At 37.5% G+C, this 24,853-nt stretch overlaps 2 protein-coding genes across 5 annotated transcripts in view; one reads left to right on the top strand and one right to left on the bottom strand.

Annotated features, from left to right (window-relative positions):
• Positions 1-602: 602 nt before the first annotated feature.
• The window catches only part of LOC129751569 (phospholipase ABHD3), a 44,211-nt gene continuing 19,960 nt past the window's right edge, over positions 603-24,853 (bottom strand). For all 4 annotated transcript variants that reach the window (XM_055747154.1, XM_055747155.1, XM_055747157.1 and 1 more), the window contains exons 3-6: positions 17,467-17,740; positions 17,049-17,366; positions 10,158-10,294; positions 603-10,094 (exon numbers count right to left, since the gene is read on the bottom strand). In XM_055747154.1, coding sequence (XP_055603129.1) covers positions 9,642-10,094; positions 10,158-10,294; positions 17,049-17,366; positions 17,467-17,740 — 1,182 coding nt within the window. In that variant the 3' untranslated portion in view covers positions 603-9,641. The remainder of the gene's footprint in view (positions 10,095-10,157; positions 10,295-17,048; positions 17,367-17,466; positions 17,741-24,853) is intronic.
• Positions 2,130-9,543, top strand: LOC129751568 (uncharacterized). The gene is made up of 2 exons (XM_055747153.1): positions 2,130-2,421; positions 2,478-9,543. Exon 2 carries the CDS (start codon positions 2,573-2,575, stop codon positions 9,095-9,097), a length of 6,525 nt encoding a protein of 2,174 aa, XP_055603128.1. The 5' UTR covers positions 2,130-2,421; positions 2,478-2,572; the 3' UTR covers positions 9,098-9,543.

The raw sequence follows: 24,853 nt of genomic DNA, 5'->3' as shown, positions 1-24,853 counted from the left end.
ACCGCGGTCAAGTGCGGTTTTGTTTTTTAGTGAAGAAAGTGTTAATTGAAATTAAAAAAAAGGTGTCAAATAAATTAAGTGAAAAAATTTGGTATTCTATTTTATAAACAGATATTTCCCCTGAATTTCCTGGAAAAATGGAAATTTCAAATCCAATAGGATCTTTTCTACCGGTTTTTGCTAAAAAAGTGAGCAAAAATTGCGGCGGCTAAATTTTTCTCTCGTTTGCTAAAATTCGAGTTAAAAAAATTTGCTAAAATGATTGCTAAGTTTCTAGCTGGTCAAATTTGAGCAAAATTTTGCTAATTTCTGGCCTCGAAAATTTTGTGTGTAGGTCCAATTTGGCAATCGACAATCGATAAACTGTTGAATCAACCTCACATGATTCTTCTTAAATATTGATGCAGACTTAACAAAATGTGAGATCCAATCGAACATTAGCTTAAAGCTTAAAGAAATCCAATTATGTGAATTCTATTAACAACTAGAAGATTGTTTCATCCGTAAATGTTGGCTGCAAGGGTTCTTTTTAGCTCAAAACAAAAATAAACTAAGCTGCTTTTAGTGGAGATGTCATCCAATGTAAAAAAAACAATCAGAAGTTTAATCTACAATAAGTTATTAGTTTCATTTATTTTCGAATAGAGGACCTTCAATGACGAAGTTACAGCAAAACATATGTATAATTGAAATCCATCCGTCTTTCTCAACGTAATCGTATTGCAAAATATCGGTATTATGCTCAGAGTTCCACATGCCAATTGAGAAAGTTACTAATTTTTTGTTTCAGTTGTATGCCCGTTTCAAAATTGTTTGTCGTCTTTGTCTTTATGCCCCCCACGGTCTAATTCTCACACATATATGGCTCATTATGGTAACATTTAAAGTATACATGAACAAAATTTTGAAAGTGGACCAAAATGATCATTTTATGATTATTTTTATTGATGGAAAAATATATTTGAAAATATAAATAAAAACTAAAGACTTTTAACTCTTTAAATTCAATTCAAAATTTCAAAACTGGCAGAGCATTTTCATCTTTTATGTTTCTCGCATGTAACCATCTTGTTCATATACGTAATTTTGTAAAAATACTAATTAAATAACTTATGCAGTAATTTTGCATCTTTATTCTAACATTTGTTCACTAGGCATCATAACTTTCAACCTAACACAAAATGTAATGACAGCGTTCAACGCAGTTTAATTTGGTACTACATGCAATGTCTCTTTCAGACTTAACCTATGTTTGAACACCATTTCAATTTTAGATAGAACAGAATGAATGTTTTTAATTTTTTAATAAGAAATTCTTCAGTTATGGGTTTAAACTTCTTTTTTTAAGGAAAAGAGAATAATGATTGAAAATCTATGTAAATTTTATTGCGTACTGTCAGACATTGTCTTAACTATTTTACTGATCTAGAAAAGTTAGATTGATCCTTCAATTCAACAACCAGTTTATGTTCTTGTATAAACAAACGACAATTCGATTTTCATGTGATTCTAAAGTCTTTTATAGTATTTTTTTTTCAACAGAGCTTTTTTGATGATATGTGAATTAGAATGGTTCTGTATATTGCTTTTGGTATAGAAGCTGATTTGAAACATTTAAACAAATAGGTAGCTAATTATCAAAATATTTCTGTCTTAATGCACCCTATTTCTTTTTGTTATTGACCTTTTTAAATCGAAATTCTTAAAGTGAGCTACAGAAATCGTTTATAACAGTAAAATAGAAAGTTTCAAACTTCTTCATCATGGATTAAACTTTTCCACAGGTTAACAAAATTTAACTGCAATGAAAATTTTGTGTATGTTTCGATTTGAAAGTTACCTAGCACTATAATATACGAAGGCATCCTTTCGCATTGACTATTATATTAAAGCTTTGAAATCTGCATTGCAAAATGTTTAGTGTTAAATTCGTAACTTTAATCTTTTATGATAAAAGTATATAGGTTGCAGCGCTCTGAAAACTTTGGTAACAAACAATGCATTTTTAAAACCACAACATGCATAAAATCGTTGTTTGATTCTACCTATTTATAACATTTTAGTTGAACTTTTTTTGTTGTGGATTAGTTGCCGTTTTAACTATGCAAATTATTTTAACCTTATCACAAAGTGTTGTGCACAAGCTAGCCCCTCGGACGACCCAGAAACAGCTTTGACAGTAATTTGATAACAGTGATAAGGAGGCGTCGCGACGCCGCATATTCGAGATAGGTTGTCAGAAAATTTTGCAAGTCATTATTAACAATCGTCATTGTAGAGTACCAGCACGTTTCAAGTATTATATTTAAAGATCTTTATTTGCCAAATTAATAAACAATATTTGTATAGTTCTAGTTGAAAACGGAGCGTATTAACCGAAGTTTGGTTCGTGAAATACAAATTGTAGTAGGAGATTAAATTGTAAGCATAAAATTATCTAACTTGAATTCAATTACTAACATGCCAATAAATTGCAGTTTGAGCTTGAAGCAATATAAAACCGGCGTTATTCTTGCTGAAAAACTCCAGGATCAATTTCACGAACAAACTCAAAAATTTATCCAGAAGTACCATGGCTTCCAACCAGCATCAGCGGCAAACCCGATCGCAGACTAAGGCAATTCGAGAGGCAATGAAAGCTAACCTACAAATTGCATCGTCCCACGCCTCTGAGAATTGCGGTATACTCTTCGAGGCTACTTTCGTTGAGGCAAATCGAGGTCACGAGCGGGACTGTATTTCTTGCGATCAACGGAATGATGCTGATAAATTCATGGTTCAGTGTATGGGTTGCCAAGGATGGGAACATTTCAAGTGTGCCGGTGTAACTACTGCCAACGCCCACGAGATAGCGTATCGGTGCGTGATGTGCAGGCCCCGGATCCCTCCACCAGCACCTAGTTCAATCACGGCTGAATCCACAGCTAGCAGCTCTCGTCGAGCTCGTATAGCTCGTGATTTGGAACGGTTGGAAGAAGAGCGGAAGCTGCACGAAACAGCAGCCAAGGCGCAGATGGATCGAGATAAAACTTATCTAAACAAAAAATATAAACTGCTTGAACAGCAGGATGAAGAGAATGAAAGAGATAGTGCTCGGAGTAAACGCAGTAGTCAAGCCGGATCCTGCCGGGTAACAGATTGGGTTAAGGATCAGTCAAGAACCGTTGAAAGATCCAACCGGGACGTCGTTACAATGCCGTCAGAATCTGCCAAGGCCATTGATTCCGGGAGAGCAGTTGAACCTACGCTAGTGAGCCAGCTTGGTGGCCCTCAAACGTCGACCCCATTAACAAAACCCATCGAAAGTGAGGAGAAAACTCCCGCAGCAGTTGTTCTTGATCTGGCTAGTTGGATTGTGGATTTAGATCGCACATCCCTGCAACGAACAACCGGCAGTATTTCCGTAGGAGAGTGTCAGGACAATGAGTCTGCTGCTACCGACGATGCCGCTAGAATCCCGTTAGTTGACATACAACCTTTTCTACGTCTTCTAAAGGATGTGGAATCCAACGATCAAAGAACTGGAGCCTATCCGAAGCCATCCCAACCTACATTCGACAAGTGGCGGCTTGAAATCGACAACCTTCGTCGTGTACAAAATTTACAACAACAACATGCCCAGGAAAACGATATTCGTCGAAAGCGTGAAATCGAATTGATGCAGCAGTTGAAGTTAGTTGAACAACAACGACGCGCGGATGCGGAGGAAATGCAGAAACGGGAAGCGGAGTATCGTAGGCAAATACGATCTCAGGAAGAAGAGCGTATCGAACATCGGAAGCAAACAGAGAGAGCGCTGGAAGAGCGTGATCGTGAATTGAGTCGATTGCGTCTTGTTGAACAGCAACTTATGAGTCGGCTAAATCAATTTTCTCAACCCAACAAGACTTTATCACCGGAAATGAACATCGGACCTGTGTATTACCAGAATTGTCAACCAGCGGCAGGTAACAATACCCTCCCCCAAAACGATGCACCATCGGTAAGTGAATTATTTACACAACATAATCCCTTTGAAAAACCTATCAATGCATCGATGTATGAAAATATAAGCACACCCATCGGGAGAAGAACCCCCTGTTACGATTTCCCTGAAGTTACACCACCCATGCTACCTCAGCAACCACCATATCCTCCCACTCCAGTTGCCCCTATTGTGAATCCATCGTATGAAACAAACCACGTTCGTGACCACCTTTCCGGGCCAACATCGCAGCAGTTAGCAGCCCGCCACGTGGGGAGGAAAGAACTTCCTGTGTTTAGCGGAGATCCTGTGGATTGGCCGCTCTTTTATAGTAGCTATCAGCACTCCACCGAATTATGCGGTTTTTCAAATTCGGAAAATCTTCTTCGCCTGCAACAGAGTTTGAGAGGAAATGCTAAAGAAGCCGTGAGCAGTTTCCTGTTGCACCCTTCGACGGTTCCGGAAGTAATCGAGACGCTTAAAACTTTATTTGGTCGACCGGAACAGATCGTACATCACATGGTCAACAAGGTACGCAGTACTCCAGCCCCGAAAGAACACCGATTAGACATGCTGATGAATTTTGGATTAGTTGTACAAAACATGTGTAGCCATCTTAAAGCCGTAGGATTGCAGAACCATTTATCTGACCCTACTCTGCTCAAGGAACTCGTAGATAAATTACCACCTACAGCTCAATTCAACTGGGCGTTGTATCAGACGCAGTTCCCGCTCGTAGATCTTAATGTATTCTCCAAATACATGCAATACATAACTACCGCCACCAGCCGCTTAGTAATGAACGGCGGAATCAACAATGCAACATCAAGAAGCAAGGGAAGAGAATTTGTTCACACGCACGCTGAAATCGTCGATGACTCGGAACAACCCGAATCGAGTCAAACAGAACAGCTGAACCATGTTGCACTGAAACCATGCGTCGCGTGTCAAAAATTCGCTCACCCATTAGAAAAATGTTTCAAGTTCCAAAATATGAGTACAGATGAACGTTGGAAGCTAATTAAACAAAACAATAAGCTCTGTAGACGCTGTCTTGTGGCCCATAGTAGGTGGCCGTGTAAAGGAGAAGTTTGCGGGATAAACGACTGTTCGAAGAAACATCATCGTTTATTACATTTCGATCCACAAGAGAGTACATCTGCGAGACAACATGCCACCGTGTCTATACATCGTGAGGTTACATCATCTATTCTCTTTCGCTTGCTACCGGTAACGCTTTTTGGTAGCAAAGGCAATGTGCAAACCTTTGCATTTTTGGACGACGGATCTTCTGTCACGATGTTAGAGGAATCGCTAGCAGACGAACTAGGTGGCGACGGAATTACAACGTCGCTTTGCATCCAGTGGACTGGGGGAGTAAACAAGAACATCTCTAATACTCGAATTATGGAATTTGAGATAGCTGAAACTAGCGACGCTAGGCGTCATAAACTATCAGAAGTATACACTGTTGAGAGTCTTGATCTACCTGAACAAAGTTTGCATTTCGACAGAATGTCTCAAGAATATCCACATCTACAAGGTTTACCAGTAACAAGCTATGAATCTGCAGTGCCGAGACTACTCATCGGACTAAATAATGCTCATTTGATTATGCCATTGAAAGCCAGAGAAGGCAGACAGGGTGAGCCAGTTGCTACCAAAACACGGATTGGGTGGTCAATCTTCGGTCGTGTACCACGAAGAGCGAATACGTTGCCCCATCACCAGTTACACATCTGTGCTACAAAATCTGATGACAATTTACACGAATTTGTTAAAAACTTCTTCTCGATCGAAAGTTTGGGCATACGAGCTGCCCCAGAGTTGCAGACCCTTGAAGACCAACGAGCTTATAAAATATTATCTGAGACAACAAAACGAACATCAAGTGGCCGATTCGAGGTTAGTTTATTATGGAAATATAATTACATTGAATTCCCCGACAGTCGACCGATGGCTGAGAAACGCTGGAAATGTTTGGAGAGAAGACTTACGAAAAATCCTGCCCTGTATGACAAAATTCGTCAACAGATTGCAGATTATCAGCTTAAAGGTTATGCGCATAAAGCCACCCAGGCCGAATTTGAAAGTTTCGATCTTCGCCGTACGTGGTTTTTACCCATGGGGGTAGTGCTGAACCCAAAAAAGCCTGAGAAGGTGCGGCTAATATGGGACGCAGCTGCTAAGGTCGATGGTGTATCATTAAACAGCATGCTCATGAAAGGTCCCGATCTTCTAACATCTCTTTTATCTATACTTTTTCGGTATCGAGAGCGTGAAGTAGCCATTGCAGCGGATATTAGAGAGATGTTTCACCAGATATTGGTGCGCCCTGAAGATCGTAGTGCCCAGTTGTTTCTATGGCGAGATTCTCCGGACAAACCCTTGGACATCATGGTGATGGATGTGGCCATCTTTGGTGCTACGTGCTCGCCTGCACATGCACAGTTCGTGAAAAATCTAAATGCGGCAGAATATCAACGAGATTATCCGAGAGCAGCGGACGCAATCACACGGTGGCATTACGTAGACGACTACGTACAATGCGTTGACACGGTCGAGGAAGCGGTGGAGTTAGCCTTGCAGGTGACAGAAGTCCATTCTAAAGGTAAATTTGAAATTGTTAATTGGATTTCAAATCGCAATGAAGTTCTACAACAAATCGGTGCCAACAACCCAACAGTTGTTAAGAACATGCAGTTTGGTGATGAGTCAGAAGGCCAACGTTTGTTAGGGATGATTTGGCAACCATCCTCTGATGTGTTCTCTTTTCCAGTACAATTTAGCAAAGAGATTGCAGATTTAATTAATTGTGAAACTGTTCCAACAAAACGGCAGTTATTGAAGCTAGTTATGAGTTTGTATGATCCCTTGGGTCTAATTTCTGCTTTTACGATCCACGGAAAAATAATTATTCAGGAGGTGTGGCGAGAGAAAGTTGCATGGGACGATAAAATACCTGAAGAGATTTTCACCAAATGGAAACTGTGGCTCAGTGCATTACCTGGTATAGAATGTTTAAAGATTAAACGATGTTACTTTCCCGGATACACAAAAAACACGTATGACAACGTTCAGCTGCACATATTTGTCGACGCGAGTGAGCAGGCGTATGCAGCTGTAGCCTATTTGCGAGTCGTAGAAGATAATAAGGTTCGATGTGCTCTGGTATCCTCGAAAACAAAGGTTGCACCGTTAAAGATTTTATCTATTCCTCGTCTTGAGCTGCTTGCGGCCTTGATAGGAGCTCGACTGAGAAAGGTTATAGAAGAGGAACACACCCTCACTATCCATGAAGTCCTTTTCTGGAGTGACTCAACTACAGTACTGTCATGGATACGGTCAGATATGCGTCGCTATAACCGATTTGTAGCTCATCGAATCAATGAGATACTTGAATTATCCAAAATTGAAGAATGGAGATGGGTCCCCACACGCCTTAATGTCGCTGATGAGGCTACGAAGTGGGGAAAAGGACCTTCGTTTGACGCTGAAAGTCGATGGTATAAGGCACCGGAATTCCTCTACGAGCTGGATGAAAACGAATGGCCGAAAGATCGTATCGTCTACGCTGAAGTTAGTAAAGAAGAGTTACGCATCGATAGTGTCCATGCTCATGTGGCACGAGTTCCTATAATCGACATCAACCGCTTTTCTAAGTGGGAACGCCTTCTGCGCGTGACGGGCTACGTTCATTACTTTGAAGACTGTTATTTGAAGAAGTTTCTGGGCAAGCAGATCAACACTATTGGTATGAATAGCGATCACTTGAAGAGGGCTGAGCGTGCATTGTGGAGAATTGCACAAAATGATTCCTTTCCGAAAGAGGTAGATATACTCCGACATAATAATCAAACGAGCGTTCCGAACAGGAGAAAGATTTCAAAATCTAGTTCCATATCTTCCATGGGCCCAACTATCGACGAGTTTGGTGTGATTCGCGTAGATGGTCGAATGCAGGCGGCTGATTGGATGGAATATGATGCTAAGTACCCGATCATCCTACCCAGAGATCATAGGATCACTTACCTTGTACTGGATTGGTATCATCGAAATTATGGGCACGCGAATGATGAAACTGTCGTCAATGAGCTTAGGCAACGATTCAGAATACCGAGACTACGAGTCGAGTTGAAGAAAGTCAAAAAAGCATGTCAATGGTGTAAAGTCTACAAAGCGTCACCTGTAGCGCCGAAAATGGGTCCGCTCCCACGCGTAAGACTCACACCGTTTGTACGTCCATTCACCTTTACCGGAATCGACTACTTTGGACCATATCTGATTAAAATAGGAAGAAAAGCGGTCAAACGATGGGTAGTGCTCTTCACCTGTTTGACTTTGAGAGCGGTTCACCTCGAAGTTGCTGCCAACATGTCATCCGATTCATGCAAAAAAGCTATCCGTAGATTTGTCGCACGTAGAGGAGCTCCTGAGGAGATTTACACGGACAACGGAACAAATTTCCTAGGCGTTAGTCGTGAACTTAGAACGGAACTGAAAGCGATCAACAACGAGCTGGGTAGTACATTCACCGACACCAGAACCCAATGGTATTTCATACCACCAGCGGCACCCCACATGGGCGGATGTTGGGAACGGATGGTCCGATCCGTAAAAACTGCTTTGAAATCGGTCCCTACGGTTGATAAATTCGATGAAGAATCCTTCCTAACGGTTCTAATTGAAGCTGAACATATGATAAATTCTAGACCGCTGACATTCATCCCTATTAGGTCGGAAAACGAGGAATCTTTAACCCCCAACCATTTTTTGATGTTGGGGTCCAAAGGAGTACGGCAGGGTGTTAAAAGGCCTATCCTGAAGGGAACGGTTATAAGGTGTAGCTGGGACCTTATTCAACGAGTTTTGCAAATCTTTTGGCAGCGATGGGTGGTGGAATATTTGCCGACCATTACAAGACGAACAAAGTGGTTTGAAGATGTTCGTCCAATCAATGATGGGGAGTTAGTAGTAATTGCCGATGAGGGTGCGCGTAACCGATGGATCAGGGGTCGAGTGATTAAGATGTATCCAGGAAAGGACGGTGTATCCCGGATGGCAGATATACAGATAAGCGGTGGAGTTTTGAGTCGTCCTTGTACTAAACTTGCGCTTTTGGATGTAAAATGAACATGACGCCGAACGGAACGTTCTTTCGACATGCGGGGGAGGATGTTGTGCACAAGCTAGCCCCTCGGACGACCCAGAAACAGCTTTGACAGTAATTTGATAACAGTGATAAGGAGGCGTCGCGACGCCGCATATTCGAGATAGGTTGTCAGAAAATTTTGCAAGTCATTATTAACAATCGTCATTGTAGAGTACCAGCACGTTTCAAGTATTATATTTAAAGATCTTTATTTGCCAAATTAATAAACAATATTTGTATAGTTCTAGTTGAAAACGGAGCGTATTAACCGAAGTTTGGTTCGTGAAATACAAATTGTAGTAGGAGATTAAATTGTAAGCATAAAATTATCTAACTTGAATTCAATTACTAACATGCCAATAAATTGCAGTTTGAGCTTGAAGCAATATAAAACCGGCGTTATTCTTGCTGAAAAACTCCAGGATCAATTTCACGAACACAAAGTCTATCTCAATTTGATTAGTAATTTGGACGTATGTATTTGTTACAATCAAATTCCGATGCTGACTCTATTGTTTGTTATTATTAGAATGGAATTGACTTTTTACGCAACGGACTAGAGGATCGTGGAATGGGTGTTGTCGGAACCGACGTCGAGGCCTTAAGATTGTGCTCCATCATAACCTGTGATGTGCGGTAGAAATCATGATCCGGATCGAAGAGGGTGGCTGAAAAGTATTGACTAAACAGGCGGCCCATGTATTGATCTTTGTTAGCCGGCCACCAACCTTCCAGAAAGCCGATGTGACCACCACGTGTCGTGATGACGATCGCCACGTGGGATGACTTTTCGGCTGCCTTTATTGGTATCGCATCCAGTGGCTGGAAAGGATCATCGGCAGCGCTTAGACACAGGAGTGGCACCTTGATTTTGTGCAATTTATTGTGCAATGTGGCTTCAGCATAATAGTCATCAACGTCCTTGTAGCCAAAGTGTTTTGAGGTAAATTGCGAGTCAAACTCTTTTATCGTTTTGCTCTGGAGAAACAATTAAAAGAATACTATTATTAATTTTCCCAGAAAAAAAATTTAGAAACTTACCTGTAGCACCTTATCCATGTCCCAGTCAAATTTTTCATCACGAAGGATTTCGTATTTTCGAACTGTTCTACACAAACTGCCTGCCAAATGCCGACCAAGCATATTATTTAGTATTGGCTGTTCGATGCTATCCGACCCTAAAATAGAATAAATGATTACTGATTGAGAAAAAAAAACATTTGTATAAATGTATATCAACAGTTAGTTCACAATATGTGGGAAAAAATTTACATAGAAAACATTTGCCGTTGTTTGGTTTTACATTATCCTAAAATAAGACTTTATAAAATCAAAGGTGTTTTTTCGACAACTTTGCTTCTCTATGGAGCCACCATACATCTCATACATCCATACATAGGTACATCTCAAGTTGTTTACTTTTTAGTACTTTTTTGTACTGTTTTTATTCTGGGTCAATCAATTTTTTTTGAATGAAAAAAGGAAACGATCGATTTTGTACAACCCTGCTCATTGCGGATGACGTCTAACCTTCCTTTGAGGTTAGGGTCTATATGACCCGAACTGTACAGTGACTGTACTTCCTCGAAGCGATATCTCAGGAACGGTTAAAGCTAGATACATGCAATTTTCTTACTTTTCGTAAAAAAAGGAGTTCTACAATTGATCATTTTTAGATTTTTGAATAGGGTTTCCAGAGTCACCCAGCTAAAAAAGGACAATTAGCCGGTTAGGGTCATATAGACCCGGAATTCGAGTTTTCATGTTTGCGGTCTTCAGAAAGCAAAAAAGTCCTAAAAAATGGATGTTTTGCATCAAAGATAACTCATTTTGTTGAAGTCTTATTGGCAAACTTTTGATTGATATGTATTAAGATAGATTGAGAGCACTTCACATAATAAAAGTGCTTGATTTTATAGACCACAGCTGGTAATTTGAAAAGTTCATAAAACAATTTTTTCAATGATTTTGTAACCACATTTTCATACGGATCAAGGAATTTTGATGAAAAAAATGCCGTTCTGTTCAATTACGCTCAATTCCAACCGATAGTGATGAATTAGAAATGAAGAGACTGATAGGGTAATCAATTATAGTATTCAATTATATAATTTCGACATATTGAGGACCAAATCTGAGTTATATCGAATTATATTCTTTGCTTTTTATTACCCTGAGCACAACTAATCTGAAATGTTAAGCCATTTCATGTTCAAACGCGGCTAAGCGAATTTCTTAAATCGATCGTTGTATGTTTTTCGCGGTTTTTAATGTGATAAAAATATCACAAAAACAATAAAATTAAGTCAGTTTCCATTAGTTTTCATGTTTTTATAGATAAAATAATTTATCAGTCCAGTTTTATAAATATTAGCTAATTATACAGTAAAAAAACAATTGTTTTCAAGAAGAAAATCAATGATTTTCAATTTTTTCTCATGTTTTTATTCACGACATATGACATCGGGAACCAAAAACTCGTTTTACTTTAAATGAATCTTTTAATCAGTCGAAGCTAAGCTGACACAGTGAAATTTTATTATTTCCATCGGGATGGTCACTATCTTTGCTCAAAAGAGCCTTCTTTTTTTTACCATTTTGTCTTTCGGCTTAATTTTCAGAATCCAACAAAATAAAAAAAAATCTTCAATGAATAGATATTAAACATGTAAACGATTCCAAAATGGTATAATTTATGAAAACCGGTTCAGTAGTTTTGAAGATACAGTCAAAATAGTAATCCGGGTCTATTGGACCCTAACCGGTTAATGGTTATTTTTGTAACCGCAAAGGAAGGTTAAACAACTGATTTCTGGTGTGTGTTGTTGCTTACAGTTCAATTTGAAACTCTGGGTCGGTGGACAAAAGTTTGGACCGGAAAGTCATGCGTGCTTACGCCAGTAAGAAGACTGCCAGTTGGGTATGTGGCCAAAAAAGTGGGATTCCCTCGCAGGACCGTCCATCGTGCAAAGCTTAGATTGGGTCTAAAGATATATATTAGAAGTAGAAGAAGCCGAAGCGGTATCAAAAACAAGCTGCTTCTGCTTCTCTTAGCAAATCTCAAATCTCTGTGCTGAAAGTGTACTGTACCAAAAATATATGATTGGAAAAGCACATTCAACTTTTGTTGAAGAGTCATCCAATCGTTTTTGAAGCCACGTAGTACACGGGCGCTCGTGAATATTCTTTAAGGTTCGTGGACGTTTTGGTTCGCCAATCATCTTAAACGTTGATTTAATCACAGCGCTTGCTCACGCCAAGCCACGCCAGGCAACTTTCATAGATAAATCAGACGGGTTTTGGAATATTGGCTTCAAGAGAGTATTTTTTTAGCAATTTATTTTTTTCCAATGTTTTCATTAAAAAAAAATGTTGAACAGTGTTTTAACATAAAGAAATGTAAAAAAAAATTCGTGAATCGAATCCGACCTGTATTAAGAAATCATACATTAGAATGAATATAATTTTGTTAAGTATATAAATTACGAATTATTCTCGAAATTGAGTTGGTTGCAGAAAATAGTAGCAAAAGGTTTACACAAGAGATGAGTACATGGGGATTGATGTTTCTCCTGTAGTAGCAAGAAAGAAAAAAGAAATTCGAGTTTTCAGTATTAAGGGAGTTTCTGATGAAGATAAAAGTGGATCGAAGAGGAAGGGTGAAAAGAAATATGTGGAAACAAATATGCGTAGTGGGTGAAGTAGATAGTTTGGAGAAAAGTGTTAGAATGTCTGTTAGCATTTTGGGCAAAAATTGCCAGTTGAATGAAAAATGAACTCATGAAAATATTTATGTGCCTGTATGTTCAATGTTCAATAGAGTGCCCCAAATGACCCGACTTTTGAAAAAGTTATGCGCTGCAGGCTAAAATTGATCCTAGGCCTAGTACAAGATCTCATGCAAAATTTGGGCCAGATCGGATCACGGGAAGGGGTCGCTCAACGAGCCTGAAGTTTGTATGGGATTTTGAGACGTTTTGTTCGGGAGAAACATGAAAAACCAGTTTTTCATCAATAGCTTTAGTTACCGTCGGTCGATGTTTTTCAAAAACGGTTTTTCTTAAAGCCTAAATTATGAAAAATATTTCATCTGAAGATTGCATATCGATTAGAGTTAATATAAAAAAGTTATTAGGCTTCAAAAATGGGCTAACTTTTTTAAGGATGGTATCCATCACTGTTAATTAGTCGGGGCGGTCGAACATATTGACACCTCATTTACAGTGATGAATACCATCCTCAAAAAAGTTAGTCCATTTTTGAAGCCTAAAAACTTTTTTATCTTAACTCTTATCGATATGCAGTCTTCGGATGAAATATCTTTCATAATTTAGGCTTTAAGAAAACCCGTTTTTGAAAGAAATCGACCGACGGTAACCAAAGCTACTAGCTTAGCTTAGCTTAGCTACTCATATCTACCTTAAATCATTGAACTTGAAGTGCCTAGATATGACCATTCATTTAAAGCTTCAGAAAACATATTTGATTAGACTTTGTTCAACTTACGCACTTCAAATTCCATGTTCGCTGGCGTGGCTAAGCAGAATAAGTTCTACCTCGCCAATGGTTGCTACTCCGTGATTGATCGTGGCCATCAATTTTGTGCAAGGTCCAAAAGAATGGTGCTTGGGACTAGCAGTTCATTCACAATGCACAAAACTCATGCTCTCCCTATGAAAATGATCAATAACGGCGCCGGCCACGTCCTAGTAGTCAATAGGGAATGAAGGAAGGATTGTTAGTAGGATACTTCATAGGATCAATCATCAACCTTTTGTCCCTTTATATTCCAAAGGTTTATATTGAAAAATTCAGAGACAAAGGTAAGTCAATATCACCAACTATAGAAACCGTCTATACGTCTGCGAATCTATATTTAAATATCCAAAGAAAAGGTTGTGTTAGTATGGGATAGGTTATAGAACGGAATCCATTTTAATGAATGGTGCGATCGAGTTTTCCTACACCTCCTATGCTCCTAGATTTTTCTTAAGGAAACTCATATTTCTATCTTTGAGGCAGTGATAAAAAGTTTAAAAGTAAAGTAAAAAATGTTTTTTAAATTTTCTTTTAACTAACTTGTTTTCCTAGTTCTTGTTCCTGATACACTAATGTGTTTTCAAAAACGATCCTTTGAAGTAAACAAACTTCGATCAAACTTCGAAAGGAGATATTTTTAATATTAAATTAAATCGTTTTTGGAAACTCATCAGTGCAATTCAACTCTTTGCCTCATATTGATTTTACGATTGCACGGAGAAAACGATCCCGAATGGTTGACTTCCTTGTTTTTAAACAATTAAGGACTTCTAATAACATTCAGTACTCTCCCCCTTAAATCCAGTAGAATATTTTAATTCCAGCATGTTGTCAAAATGATAAGATTGTAGGTTATTTATATTTGAAATTAGCTTAGCTTAGCTTAGCCGACGGTAACCAAAGCTATTGATGAAAAACTGGTTTTTCATGTTTCTCCCGAACAAAATGTCTCAAAATCCCATACAAACTTCAGGCTCGTTGAGCGACCCCTTCCCGTGATCCGATCTGGCCCAAATTTTGCATGAGATCTTGTACTAGGCCTAGGATCAATTTTAGCCTGCAGCGCATAACATTTTACAGGTTTTGAATTTTCCATACAAATTTGGGGCAGGCTAATGTTCAATCATCTGCAAAATGGCCAGGTATATATGGGATGCCGGAATACCTGTAGTAAATTATGAAATGTAAATTTCATTAATTTTTAACTGGTTTTAGAGATGACTGAATCATTCGCCCAGAGTACATTCAAACAGCGACACGAAATACATTCACCCACATCAGACCACACGAAGCCATTATGCCGGGTCTGGCAACCTCTGGATCGATGCAGTGAAATTCAGGAACTGCGGTGAATCCGTGCATCCATGGTGGATTTCCAACAACATTATTTACGAATTATTGTAAAAATGTGACTATCTAGAGATTCAAAAGGGCTCCAAAGCAAATTTCTTAGTTAAAATAAAAAAAAAACAGGACAAATCATTTTTTTCAAAAAAATAAAACCCTATTTGTTGGCTTAAAATTGTTTTATGTGGATTGGGAAGCAATCAATTCATGAATTTTCAACTTATCATTCTGTAAAAATTGTCAAAATCAACACTTTTTCCATATATGTAAAATATTTTAAAAAGTATATAGACTTCGGTTGGTTTTATGTAATCTGAATTATCAAAACTATTGACAAGTTTGAGATTTTTAATTAGCGAATTCCGTCAGCATCCAAAATTATGAAAGGTTTTTAAAATGTTCAGTATTGGTGACATAGATTACGAAATTCTGCCACTATTGTACAAGATGTAGCAAGCTAGTTTTACTCAAAATTTCCATCATGCAAGAAGCAGTTTTCTGCTTTGCTTTTTCCGAGCTCTATAGAGCCACAATACGTAAGTTGATCAAGTCGATTCTCACGATTGTACATTGCTGTCTAATACATATCTTTTGTATCAATGATGGCTTGTTAGTGTCGTGATGTCGATAAAATGAAATATCTGGACACTATTACTGTAGCTGGAATACTCTCTAAGATCACCTGTATTGGATGAAAGTAATCATGCAATACTTCGCTAGGCATCCAGCAGTGATGTCATTTGAATTGATTGTTTTTCAATGCCAAAAGACATACCCCTGTTAAACAGCTAATAACTTTTTTGCCTAATAAGATCCGAAGTTACAGTCTTCGACAAAGTTGTTCAGCGGAAAATTTCCTAATTTATAAATCGGCACAAAAACCATTAACAGGCTCGGCTCCACAGAAGAAACAAAAATGATGATGATTTTTCAGTACAAAATATTCATTTTTCCATACAAACCTAAAAGTTCAAATTTACTCATGTAAACGAATCCCACTTAAAAACTCTGCAGAAAATTTTGGATGGGTTTCGAACCAGAAACGAAGCTTTTTAGACCTCAGTGTTTGAGAAAATCAAAAATGACCTCAAATCGACTCAGTCTATTGAACACTCGTATCTTTTCCTCCCTGGGCGATATTAATTTAGTTCCGCTAGAATGATGTTCTGCACAAATGTGCATTGTACACCTGTTAACTTAGGCCCTTGCTAACTTATTTTAATCCAGGGATGAAAATTGTAAATCATAGAGTTCGTTGACCGAATTCGGATAGAACGACAAACAACTAGCTAGGTATACGTAACGCTGACGTTCAAAATCGACCTTCAAATTCTATCCGTATCGGGTCGCGTTCAAAAGCAGAAGACAAAAAAGTGAAAGAGGAAACAATCAAAGCTTTCCAGTATGTATGATAAGTATTATCAGAATTCATTGGAATTGAACAAAACGCTGACGAAGTTCCAGTGTTTTTTTCCCTAATTTCTTCTGCGATCGATACACATTCCAACTATTTGGCAAACACCAGCATGACATCAACAACTTGTTAAACGTTACTAAAATGAATGCTACGGACTTTGATTAAATTGTCAAACATGCTTTAAGCCATCCCGAAAGTTCGGTATAACGTGAATGGTAATCTATTCATATCCCCCAGCACAAACTGATTAGGAATATGCGTCACTCTGTCAGGCCTAAGGAAGCACAAACCAAAATGGGGACGAATTAAAAGCTTCAATGTATTTTCGGCACGAGAAACAAATCGATATCAACATAATTTATCCGTTCCGTTAATCTCATACATAGCGAAAGTACAAATTGTAATGATTTTCCGCTACCAGTAAAGGTTGAAGGTTTTTTTTAATAACGATTTTTTTTAATTACGCCGAATCGAAGACAATTTGGTTAAAAATGCATCTGAGAACAGAAAGTGTACCTAAGCAAAAATCAATATTCTATAACCCTACACATGTTGCAGTTATTTCTTACAGAGACAAAAAGATGTCATACCTACAATAAATGACGGATGACTGATAAATGGAAGCTTACCCTTGTTAACGTCCCACGGAACGGAGATAATTTTTGCAGCCGTCAGAATCGACTTGGATTCGTCATTGTAGCTGGCAAGATAATTTCCCAGAATCAATCCTCCCATGGAGATGCCAGTGGCCCCAATTCGTACGTGAGGATTCAGGTTCTTGACGTGCTTGATAACCTCCGACAAATCTTCGGTATTGGCGGCACAATACAAGCGAGGAGTCTTCAGGTCGATTCCGCCGAGGCCTCGATTGTTGAAAACCACCGTCCGAATCCCACAACGATTTGCCGCCATTACCAAGCATTTGATGTACTCGGCTTGTGATTCTCCTGAAAAAAATAATCCAATATTACATTAGCAATTGTTATCAACAGAATCATAATTTTATTGATTAAACGTGACGGACTAGCACATGTGCTCAACTCTTACCGGTTAATCCCGGCAGGATTAGGATAAGCGGGGAATCGCTATCACAGTTGGTTTCCAGCCAATCCAGAGCCACCTCGCCGCCATCTTTCAGCGAAAGAATCTCCCGCCGATACGCAACCTGGGGTATCATATTGGATCGGATTATGCTGGCGAATACAGTCTGGGCCCGGCTTTCCACGCACCAAAAGGTAGGCCAAAATTTCAACTCCAAAATGGGCACATGTTTCAGGAGGTACTTCTTGAATGGGCCATCTGAAGCCGCCAATATTGGTCGCTGTTATTTAAAGGGTAAACAATAATTAGCGTAAACGATTTGATCCAATACAAACTAATACAGTGTTAAATAAAAATGAGATATGTAAGTTCGATGTAATGCTAGCTTAGAAACGGTATCTTGAGTGGAAATCCCTTGTTTATTTCATTCCAATTTTTTAAGAGGTTCTGATTTTGTAAACACATTTTTTCTGATTTTTATTCTGCATATACTCCATATGCATTTCAACATTTATCTGCATATCAGGTTTAAAAGGGGTTTTACCGAGATTTTCCTCTGTCTCTATCGAATTCGACATTTGAGCAATAAAACTTTATCAAACTTCTTAATCTCTTCATTCAAATGACGTGAAATGATAGTGGGCTGAAATTCAATCCAATAAACAGGGTTCTCATTTAAAAATATTGATTTTTTTTTAACAGTAAAACACTATATTTTTAGTTTCAAGTCGTAAACGGCAGCACTATCTTGCTTTTAAACGGAATTATGAAAGATTTTGGTCAAGAAATAAGCAGGGGAGAGTGGGGTAACGTGGGCCACTCTAAACTGTCTTCTTTACACTATACCAGGCTTCACATCAATCTTTTCGTGCCGAGATCAGCCGTATGGGGGATTAGCTATGTTTGTTAGGAACGACTTAGATTTCAAAACGAAGTTAAATGTTACCTGTGATGGTTTTCATAGAATAAGTGTCGAAATATCTCATTGTGGTCAAATTGTCGAAGTTCATGGAATTTACAGACCACCTGCGTATCCGTTTAGTTCGTTATGTGAACAAGTTGAATCTCTTCTTTCATCTGTGCCTGATAAACACGCGTGTCTTATTGTTGGCGACTTAAATGTCCCTGTAAATCTCGTTAATACAAATACTGTATGTAAATATAAAACTTTGTTGGAGTCTTTTAGCTTTGCCTGTACAAATTGTTTCCCAACAAGGCCCAAAAGTCAAAACATTTTAGACCATGTAATTTGCAAAGTAAAAGATTTAGAACGAATAAAAAATGATACCATCTTTTCAGACGTAAGTGATCATTTGCAGATTCTCACGTCTTTTGAAATGTTGCAAAAAAGTCAAAAAACGGTCTTGACAAGAGAGATTACGGATCACGCTAAACTAAATGAATTATTCTCGAACCTTTGTCCCAGGCAACGTGAACAGCGGCATTCAAGAAATCTCAACCACATACAATGACTTATTCAAACGGTATACTAAAACAATATCGAAAAAAATAAACATGAAAGGTAGTTACTGTCCATGGATGTCGTATGACCTATGGATTTTAATAAACATGAAAAACAACTATTTGAAACGTGTTAAAAAACATCCCAATGATATTCACCTTAAGGAAATGCTTCAGCATATAAACAAAAAACTATATCTTAAAAAGAGAACGTGTAAACCAAGGCCGGATTAAGGGGGGGGCAAAGGGGGCAATTGCCCCGGGCCCCCCGGATCTAGGGGGCCCCCCGAGGGAAAAAATTAACATTCCTTTAATCATACTACTTCAATTTCTACAAATCTATGAATAGAAATCAAAACAAGGAAATCAGAATGAAAACTTGAAATATAACAACTAAAGGGGCCCCTGGAAATAATATCTAGAATAGTTTTTCTCTTGCATAAGTTAAGAGGGGCCCCTAAAGTTAGCAGTGAAGAATTTCTCCTGCATTTTGCGAGCTAAGAATATCAAAATCTTGGTATTGAATTTCAAAAATTTCAACCCAAAATCTGGACAAAATAAATGTGAATCAAATTCGATACGATTCGATTCGAAAGATATTAGGCAAAACACCTCAAATTTTTTTTTTTTTTTTATCGAAACATATCAGTCGGGATATTCTGTACAGAACAGGAAAATTGAGAAATACATCTTCTCATTTTCATTGCATACAAACGTCTTGCACAATAATAATGTTTATTTTACCGTAACTTTCCAAGTAATGCTTACTGCACTAAAATAACAGATAATTTCTCCAAAACTGGCTCACAGTGCTAAGAGAGAACAGAGTAACTTCATAATAAGCATTTCAGAATCTAACCCGGGTAGTATCCGGGTTAATACCGGGTATTATTATAACTTTTCACTGTTGGATCATTATTATTGAAGTTTCTGTTGGTTTATACACACTTAATCTTTTCTCCTGTGATCGGGAGGATTCTGTCCTGTATTTTCAACAGCTGAAATTACAGGACGATTTCAGGACAGATAAACAGCTCAGGAAAACAACTGTCAAATTTACCTGTAGACTCGAAACGGATTCGCCCAGTGATTTACAGGTAATTTTTAAGTGCTCCTGAGCGTTCGAGACGGGTTCTTCTGGAGTTTTTCAGGAATTGGAATCGTTTGGCGGTCCCTTTTTTCAAATCTATCCCAAATTTTAATTATTATTCTATGTTTAATAAAGACAATAATTTGCATTTAAAAAATAAACCATTTAGTTCAAAATATTTGTTATATCATTTGACGCAGAACACTTCGAAAATTTGAAAATCACAGCACTCGACTTCATGATAGAATTATAAGAAAGTAGTCACGGAAGGTCCTCGAAATCAGCTACATGGTTAAATGGATCGATGCTGCGACCTGCTCAAACACCTGCGGACATGGAGAGATTGCGTCGACCAGAGGAATTTTCTGAGCGCTGAGGCGGGTTTCATGCTCGGTTATTTGTAATTGTAATTGTTTCTTTATTCAGTGACGATAACCTTTTTGTAAAATTACATTGTATCAGGTCAAGGAGATTTCAGTGGGAAAGCAAATAGAACAATGGAATGAACTGAATTTGGAACTGAGTCGGGGATATTAGTACCCGCACAAATTTGCTTCGTTTACGTGCTGTCGAAAAAAAAAAGATTATTTAAGTGGACAATTTTCCAAGGAACTCACACACATACTCACTTTCTCTTTGTAAGAGTTGTTCAACGATTTTGGAAGTCCCGGAACTTTGTGGCCACTCTACAGGGTTAGGCCTAATCAGAACCGCCTGGAGATTGGCGGTGGTGGTGGCGGAACAGTTGTGACTATCTCTGCTGCTGTTGTTATTATGGTTGGTCTGCTGCCGATTCTTGTTTCTCGAAGCTGCTATATATTCTACCCTGGTTTATCCCTGGCAAAACTTGTAGCCTGCAAATTGGTGAACGTCTTCCCGAACTAAATCTATATTTTTTTTTTTTTGGAGAAGAAACGACATCTGTCCATTGAAGAGCATGATCTCTCCTGATGATTATCAATGATAATCTGGGACATAAGCTAATTGGAGTGTTGTACTGTAGCCTGAAACTTAACACAAATAAAATTCAATTTGATTCATTCCAAAATTGAGAAAATTCCCATGGCACTTACCAGCTTTTTGTTAAATTCATTTTATTCCTCAACGCTGCTGTTTGTCCCTTTGATTGATTGATGCGGTTAATACTTGTTAAGCTGTTTCGGATAATCGTAGTTCTTCGGAGCTCGGATTTCTTCTAGCGTTTCGGATCTTAATTGCGTTCCGTTTGATTATTTTTCACTTTCCAAAACTAACCCAAGAAAAGTGTCCACACGTTAGAAAAGGACAAAACATTTGTTAACTCACACACTGGCAGAAAACGCGCGAAACCAGGTGAGTCTCCCGCAACACAGTGTGATACTGTCCAGAATTTCAAGAGAATTGTACGAGTACCAGTGCACTCGTAGAAATTGTATCCTGGATTTCAGGAGAAATGAAGCGTCCCGATATTCAGGTGGGTTTTGGTTCGAACTTCGTTTGAATTTAGCAATTTGCCTGTGGTTCGGAGAGTCATTATCCCGAGAAGAATAATTGCAATCTTAGTGTGTACATTCTCAACCACTTTCCTTCCCATTTTTTGAAAAAAAAAAAAATCATTAAAATAAACTGTTGTTGCCTAAATTTGACCAATTTACAGTTTCTTTATTTTTCTTTATTTTCTTTATTAAATTTCCATCCCCCTTTCTGTTTTAGACTTGAAATTCGTATTGAAACATTTTCAACTGATTTAACCAACATTTTATCATCTACTGAAGTTAATATCCTGTAGTCAGCATATCGTTTTCCAAATGAACATTCTCAAATTATTATAAAAATGATCTCATAGTTAAGTTGCGAATATAATTGAGTGATTCTCTTAACATGAATATTTCTATAATTTTAATCTTATCTTTTTCCAAATTCAATTCATTGAGATTTTCAAGTTTTATGTTGTTTCTTCAGTTACTGAAGTTCAGTTCCATGGTTTTTCTGAATTTTGAGAACTCATTATGTTTGTTTGAGGTACTTAACTAATTTGAATTGCTTATCTGACTTTTTCAATGATAACTGATTCTGTGTTTTAAATATTTAATCTCTAATTGGATTTTTTTTTCAATCGATCATTTTTGCACTTATACCCCTTTGGCTTTGAGGGCATCGAATGAAACTTTTGTCACATTTAGAATAACAATTTGATAACAATTTTTTTATCTGATGAGAATCATATTCATAAACATTTCATGGAAACGATTTTTTTTGTGTTTCAGAGATAAAAAATTGAAATTCACATTTGGTGCAATTTCTGCTTAGGCTCTGATTGTAACTTTGAATCTCTTTTCTTCATATTTTGTTTCTCAAAACTTTATTTGAAATTATGATTGAGATTTGAAACACTGAATTGTGATTCTGAATCTAGCCTGATTTTAAGTCTTGAATTCTTAAACTCTTATTTCTGTATCTCTATGGAATTTGAATTTAAATATTTTGTTTATTATTTTGAATTTTGTAATCAATGTTTCAAATCTTCATGATACTTCCCAATTGTCATGACACATGAGTTAAATATTTCTCGATGAATCACAAACCAGACGATTAATGATGAAATAAAAATCATATCTTTCCGGTCGTTTTTCTAAATCAAAGAATTTTAGTTGGTAATAATAAGGGTATTAAATTTAGCATTTTGCAGATCAAATAAGAGCTTTCATTGTTTTAAAAATGTTTAAACTCTTCCGCAATGTTTGCACCTGATTAATTTATAACTTTTATTTGAAGGTACCAGAAACTATCTTCTACGCAGACATCATGGCTATTTGAAGACAGTAAACTGAGCTCATATCCAGTTTATTTACACGTTTAAAATGTTTCGTATTCTCTGGAATAGCATTTGAAAAAAAAATCGAATCATAGGGGCCCCCCGAGGAAAATTGCCCCGGGCCCCCCGATGGCTTAATCCGGCCCTGGTGTAAACGGTTGTACTATGAAAGACTACTCAATAATACAACACACTCTAAACTTTGGAAAAATATAAACCAACTTTTGGGGAGATCCAACAATTCTCCATCAATAAAACTTACCGAAGGTCCAAACCTTATAACTGACAAAAAAATGCTTGGTAACAAATTCAACAGTTTTTTCTCTTCAGTTGGATTGGACCTTGCCAAGGAAATACCAAATGAACCTGAGTTTGATGCTTTGTCCAATATAAACGAGTTAAGGAATTCAATCTTCCTTCAACCAACAGATGAAAATGAAGTAAAATTAGTAATACTGAGCCTCAAAAACCAAAAAAAGTTGTGGACCGGATTGTTTCCCAACAAGTGTTATTAAAAATAACAACCAGCTTTTTTCACATATTCTTGCAAAATTTTTCAACTCAATAGTTGAGACAGGATGTTTTCCAGATTGCCTTAAAGTAGCGAAAGTAACCCCAATATTCAAATCAGGTGATTCAGAAGATGTCAACAACTATCGACCAATTTCTACGCTCAGTGTCTTCAGCAAAGTGTTCGAAAAATTATTAGTAAACAGAATCATGAGTTTTCTTAGTCGTAATAATATTTTATACAAAATGCAGTACGGTTTCAGAGCAGGCTCCAGCACTCTTATAGCTATTTCTGAACTAGTTGACTCAATTATAACAGAGGTTGATTCTAAAAATATTGTTGGAGCTTTTGGACCTGAAAAAAGCGTTCGACACACTGAATCATGAAATTTTATTAGAAAAATTGAACAAATACGGAATAAGGGGAAAAGCAAATGACATAATTCGAAGTTATTTGAACAATAGGAAACAATTTGTTGTGGTTGAAGGAATAGCGAGCGAATACAGAAATATTAATATAGGGGTTCCACAGGGCAGTAACATAGGTCCTTTACTTTTTCTAATTTACATTAACGACATTTGTAATCTTCCCCTTATTGGTACAGCACGGCTTTTTGCAGATGATACTGCCTTATTTTACACAGGAAAGTCTCCAAATACAATTATCGACAACATGGAACATGATTTGAAATTGCTATCTACATTTTTCAATAGCAATCTGCATTCAATAGCAATAGCATTCATCCAGGAAAGTAATATCACAACACAGGGATCCACATATGAATCAGTTTGCCATACAAGAGGTGAAAACCTTCAAATACTTAGGTATTCATTTAGATAGTACTCTTTCCTGGAGTTGTCATATACAACATCTAGAAAAAAGAATTTCTCCCCTCTGTGGTGTACTCTGGAGATTGAAGAACTTCGTGCCACAACATGCTCTTTTAAAATTCTACTATGCATTCATTCACTCTTTATTTCACTATCTTGTAACAGTCTGGGGACGAGCATCTCTTTCACACTTACATAAACTTCAAACTTTGCAAAATAGATGCTTGAAAAATATTTACAATCTTCCTTTGCTGCATCCAACTAGGCTTATTTATTCAGCCAGAGTCCGTAATATCTTACCCTTATCAGATCTTTGTGGTCTCCAGACTATATTGTATGTTTTTGATAACCTGCATTAGTCAACTTCTATTCAAAACCTACGTTTCACAACGGGAATACGAACACATAATACTCGTCACTTAAATCATCTTCTACGCTGTCGATCCTCAACCTCCTTAGGACAAAAAAGGATATCGTTTATTGGACCAACAAAATATAATTCCCTACCAAATGAATTAAAAGAAATCAATTCACGATCCATTTTCAAAGCCAAATTGCTTCAAATATTTAAAGATAAATTAAGTCCGTAAAACAAGCCGAACAAAGCTAGCCTTTATTATTTTTGTAATTTTGAAGCGTTAATTATTGTAAAATTATAGTTACAACTTAATCTTTTTAATTTTAATCTTTTAATTTTAGTATTACGT

This window comes from Uranotaenia lowii, chromosome 3, assembly GCF_029784155.1.
Source record: "Uranotaenia lowii strain MFRU-FL chromosome 3, ASM2978415v1, whole genome shotgun sequence".
Lineage (NCBI taxonomy): Eukaryota > Metazoa > Arthropoda > Insecta > Diptera > Culicidae > Uranotaenia > Uranotaenia lowii.
The sequence above is the reverse complement of the archived record's forward strand: the minus strand, read 5'-3'. Positions and strand labels throughout refer to the sequence as shown.